This window comes from Gekko japonicus, unplaced genomic scaffold, assembly GCF_001447785.1.
Source record: "Gekko japonicus isolate JY-2015 unplaced genomic scaffold, Gekko_japonicus_V1.1 scaffold1469, whole genome shotgun sequence".
In the NCBI taxonomy this organism is placed as follows: domain Eukaryota; kingdom Metazoa; phylum Chordata; class Lepidosauria; order Squamata; family Gekkonidae; genus Gekko; species Gekko japonicus.
In genome coordinates this window covers 383,461-388,746 of record NW_015163133.1, presented here as the reverse complement: position 1 = coordinate 388,746, position 5,286 = coordinate 383,461, and the positions used below count along the sequence as shown (strand labels likewise).

The following is a 5,286-nucleotide window of genomic DNA, read 5'->3' as shown; positions in this document are numbered from 1 at the left end:
CACCAGGTGTTGGATTAAGGGGCCACCCGCAACCATCTGAGCCCCTGGCCCCAATATCATCAATATTATTAATACTTTAATAACATCAATAACATCATTAACACCATTGAATGGCCTGTGCTTCGCCTATATGACCCAGACCATGCGCTAAACTGATTGTTGGACTTCCACCATGTTATATGTTACTGCTAGCACTTTGTGTATTGTTTTTAAGACTTCATTTATTGTAATTTTACCTGAGAGATTGTTTACCTGTAGTAATGCTGTGAGCCGCCCTGAGCCTGCCGCGGCGGGGAGGGCGGGAGAGAAGCCAAAATAAATAAACAAAAACCCACAAAATAAACAAACACCCCCCCCCCCCGGGCATAGCACAATACTTTCATTGTTAAATCTACTTCCTAAAGGCTCAGGAAATCATCGGAGGTATCTACTGAAGGTCAACCGCCACCATTTAATAACCTATTAGTGTCATTAATGTTAGCACCTTTTAATTATACATATAATTAAACATATAATGTTTTATAGGGTTTTAGGACTATTTAAATTGCTTACTCGTGTGTTTTTAAAAATTCTTTTATGTAAGCCGCCCTGAGCCGGCCTCGTCGGGGAGCGCAGGGTACAAATCTGATAATAAATATATAAAATAAAATATATATAAAATAAAGACAGCACACACTACAGCACACCATGTCCATTCCTGAGAAGACATCAGCTTTAGAGGGCTTTGCACACAGAGAGACCTATTTAAGAGGCTGCTTGAGCTCAAAGAAGCCGGTCCCTCCTTTGACAACTTTTCCAACTACCAGGCAAGCGGAAGGAGATTGCAGCTCATCATGGGACCCTGGAACAAAGAAAATGAGAAGGAACATTTGTAAGACAAATGTGATCAGCGCTGCCATACGATGTTCCCTCTAACCTGTGGAGTCTTGTGAGCAAAAGTTCTACTTTGTGAGCTACTGGCATTAAAGCTGTGAGTGAGTTGGCTGCTGCATAAATCAATTTGCTCTATGAGCTGGAGGCTAAAAAGCTGTGAGCTAGCTCACACTAACTCAGCTTAGAGGGAACACTGCTGCCGTATGTTCTTAGCACAGAAGCAAAACATCTCTTCCCTAACTCTCCTTTTATGAAAGTAATGCTATGAAAACATTGGAGCCTGAAAGCTCATGGGTTTAACTTGCACCTCAAAAAGATGCGTTCTATTTTTGCAGTTTCTAGATCTCAACAATGCACAGCTCTAATCCTGCAATAAAGAGCATAACCACCATTCAAACCTCTTGCTACAGTGAATTACACCCCACTCCATTTAAAATACCTGTGACTAATTTAAGAATGCTTATACGTATCTTTTCTGAAGAGTACTTCTGAGATTCATCCTATTAGTATGGTTTAGTTAAATGTATGGTGCAGTTCTAAACCAGAGTTACACACTTAATGTCCATTGAAACTAGTGGCTTTAGAAAGGTGAAACTCTGCTTAGGATTTCATTGTGTTTTGACAAAGCATGCTTTGAAAGTGCACGAGTTTTCAGTATACAGATTGAAAAGTTCATTCCCATCCTGAGAGTTCCGGCACCTCTTGTTCCCAACCCCCCCCACCCCCACCCCCGAATATCAGGAATATGGAAACAGACGGCTATGAAACGGGGTAACTGCAGGGTCACCACCAACCCCCCCAAAAATAAAGTTATTTACCTAGCATGGCTGCTTCCTTCAAGAACTTGTAGCTGGTCTCAAATGTCATTTGCTGCAACGGGGAAGCACTGGACTGCATCCCAAACCGATTGAGGGGCTTGTAAGCACCTTCAAAGCACATGTAGTCTGACACGAGAGAGAGGTGTCGGGGATCTATTGCAATCCCTGTCGGCAGAAAAACAAGGCATGTCGGAGCATGTAAGGGCCTGCCCTCCAAAATGTGATGGGGAAGGGAGGGTGGGTGGGGGGGGGGGGGGCCTTCCCCCCCCCCCCCCCAGCAAATCTGAATAAACCTTTCCTGAAATCTGAAGGCTCTCCTCCATCACCCCCTCTCATGGCACAGGCGAGAAAGAAGGCCAAGGGGGTGAGACCATGTGCTCCCGTTTCTCTTTGGACCAAGAGGAAGTATGATGAGTACAAAAGCCCCAAAGCTGAAGCAAACTGAGATGACAATGTTAAGTAGTGATACTTGGACTGTTTTACTTGCATAGCTTCTGACAGTTTGGGGGAAAAAGTTCGAGTTCCTAGAAATTTCAGCATCTCAGCTGTACTTCTGCTCCCCAGTGGTCATTCTGAACGTTGCACAGCCAGGCCATACCGGTTCTACTGCTCTTGCAGCTCTGGGCCCCTGGGAAGGACATGCAGGCTTACGTCTGCCAGACGCCTGTCAAACGCCTTAGCAATGCTGGCTCAGCATAACAGTGGAGACTCAGGCATTGACAGACAGGCTGAATCGGTTCTCTGTTCTCTGAATGTACCATCTTTTTAAAGCATTTATTTACAACGTATATATCCTTCCTATGTAGTTTTTAGATACAGGGCAGTAATTTGCGTAATACGTAAACAAAGACATTTAGGGAGCCCTAAAACTCCAAATAGCGAAGATATGTGAAAACTAAAGCACAATAAAGCAAAAGCCTCCTGCAGATGGGGCAGATGCAGAGCGACAGCTACCTATTGAAAACTCTCTAACAAATCTTATCCTCGTGTCTTGCAAAGGGCGGCACTCTTTTTTCTCTCCATGTGGCTGCTTCACTATGAATCTGCCGTGAACAGCACTGCATCTACGCAAGGACCAAGATGGAGAGGCCTGCAGGCTGGGTTGATTCTTGCTTTGGCAGGCCACGGTTTGCATTTTCAGCCACGAGCCCACCAAGTTGGTCAAAAGGGATCTTACCATACACAGCAAACACATCTTTAATCTCTTTCTCAAGGACTTTCAAGGCGGCCTCAATGCCATAGGTGTTAGCCATTGCGTGAATATCGTTGCAATAAAGCCTCTTTAGATCCAAAATCTAGAATACAGAATGTGACACGGGCAGATGTTCACAATTAAGCAAAATTCTACCTCTCCCATCCCAAATCACAACTCCTGTGAACTGGTACCCAGTGATGGAACACAAAGTTTGCAAAGAAAATGCTCGTTTAAAAGCAGGACAATAGAGCTGGTCTGTGGCTTCCCTATGACAGAGCCCAAAGGTTGCCAAAGCAGGCACACTAAAACAGCGCAGACACTATTGCTGGGGGTGTATGATGGAGAGGCCACGGGGCTGGGCAGAGCTATGCCATTTTCCATTCTCAAAGGTCTCCACAAGCACAGTTAGAAGAAGAAGAAGAAGAGATTGGATGTATACCCCGCCCTTCACTTGGACTCTCAGAGCGGCTTACAGACTCCTTTCCCTCCCCCTCCCCACAACAGACACCCTGTGAGGTGGGTGGGGCTGAGAGAACTCTGACACAAACTGCTCTTTTTCAAGGACAGCTGTGCCAGGGCTTGTGACTGACCCAAGGTCACATCAGCAGGTGCAAGTGGAGGAGTGGGGAATCAAACCCGGTTCTCCCAGATTAGAGCCCGAGCACTTAACCACTACACCAAACTGGCTCTCCAATTAGTTAGTTCCAATTCTCCCTTTTAAAAATGTTTAAACTGTACACTGCAGGAGCTCCTGAAAAAGTTTACTTAGGATTGAAATAAAGAAACACAGCAAATGCCTGTTAACACGTCCTGGCGGAATGTGCAGACCCAGGGAAAGGGACTGTTCTCCTCGCCTCTCTTGGGACCACTCTGGATTTCTGTCCCTGCTGCCTGAGACTGGAGGCTGGCAAAGGTCAGACATTTGAGAGACCCTCTATCCAAAGACAAGTGGATGGAATGCTTCCTGCTACCCAGTGCTACTGAAACCAACTTAAGGTTTCTTTCTTTCAAGTAAAAATGGACAGCTGGTTTCAGCTGTGACAAAATGCTGACCCCAAAACAAAGAGCAGCGGGTCTTTCTCAGTAAAATCAGCAACCAGTATGAGAAACAGTCTGAAAAGAAAACGTATCTTTAGGAAATGATGCAAGGTGGGACTTCAGAGAGGGGCGATCCCTCTTGGGTTTCCCAACCGCCTTCCTTCGCTTTCATGCCACAGGAGGCACGGAAGGTTGTTTCATGACATACCTCAGTGTACTGAAAGAGTTCGGGGAGGTTTATCCCCTCAGTCTGTAGAGTGAGTGCCTTCTCTCCATTGCTGTTGGTGGCTTCATTTAAGAGACACCGGGTGATCCCCTTCGTCTCATGGAGAACAGTTTTGTTTGCCAAGGAGGTCAGCAGGGAGGCCATGTCAAAGTACTCCTTTGACAGCGGGAGTTTCAGAGAGACCTGGAAGAGAACACGGGGTAATGAGGGGCTGACGCTGTTGCAAAACTGCACAGTGGGATCCTACTTACAGCAAGCTACATACAGACTTCCTCAGGCCGGCCATTCCACGACAGAGAAGGCACCTGTACGGGCGGCTGTGGATTCTGCCCATTTGCAGCTCGGCATCTGCAGAGAGCCCTCCCTCTAATGCGTGAAGCTGCTGTGGCAGAGCATAGCGGGAGAGACAGACTTGCAGCCAGGAGGATTCAAGGTCACAAAGGGCTTTATATGTAACAGACAAGACCTTAAACCGAGCCTGGCTAACTGATGGGCAGCCAGTGGCGTGACTGCAGAATGGAAGTTACACGCAGGCTCCCCTGAGCGCCTGACAATCGCTCTGCCCCAGCCTTCTGTGCCAACTGGAGTTTCCAAGCTGATCTTGAGGGGAGACCGAGGTACAGTATATGACAGTTGTCTAGTCTCAACGTTACCGTTGCATGGAATCCAGGTGGCCACTGGAAGAAAGCCCTTTTTGGCAGCTGCTTTAAATTGCTCTTCCAGCAATAACGTTGGGTCCAACATAATCCCAAGGCTTTTAACAGAGTCCTTCAAAAGTGGGGCGCACAATGTCTTTCAGGATCTCCGCCTTCGCGAACAGCATCACACCTCAGTCTTTCCGGGGCTTGGCTCCACTCTGCTCACTTTTAGCCCATTAACCACAGCCATCAGGCAGTTACTCAGGACCTCGACCACATCACTAGGAGACTTCGATAGGGACACAGAGAGCTGGCTGGGTATTCTCCACATATCGACGACAATCACCCCAAAGCTATGAATTATTTGTCCTGAGGGTTTCACCCAGAGACTGAAAAGCATGGCTGACATAATCATTCACAGCCTCTGTTCCAGGCCCGCAGTCAGGGGGGCATTTTAATTTCTCGGGGGGGGGGGGATCCACCACAGGATGACTTAAT

The 5,286-nt window shown here is 47.0% G+C and overlaps 1 protein-coding gene across 1 annotated transcript in view; it reads right to left on the bottom strand.

Moving 5' to 3' along the window:
• Positions 1-609: 609 nt before the first annotated feature.
• POLR1A (polymerase (RNA) I polypeptide A) overlaps positions 610-5,286 on the bottom strand; it is an 81,608-nt gene continuing 76,931 nt past the window's right edge. The window contains exons 31-34 of the mRNA XM_015406947.1: positions 4,133-4,333; positions 2,869-2,986; positions 1,692-1,856; positions 610-841 (exon numbers count right to left, since the gene is read on the bottom strand). Of these exons, the coding sequence (XP_015262433.1) occupies positions 741-841; positions 1,692-1,856; positions 2,869-2,986; positions 4,133-4,333 (585 nt within the window). The 3' untranslated portion in view covers positions 610-740. The remainder of the gene's footprint in view (positions 842-1,691; positions 1,857-2,868; positions 2,987-4,132; positions 4,334-5,286) is intronic.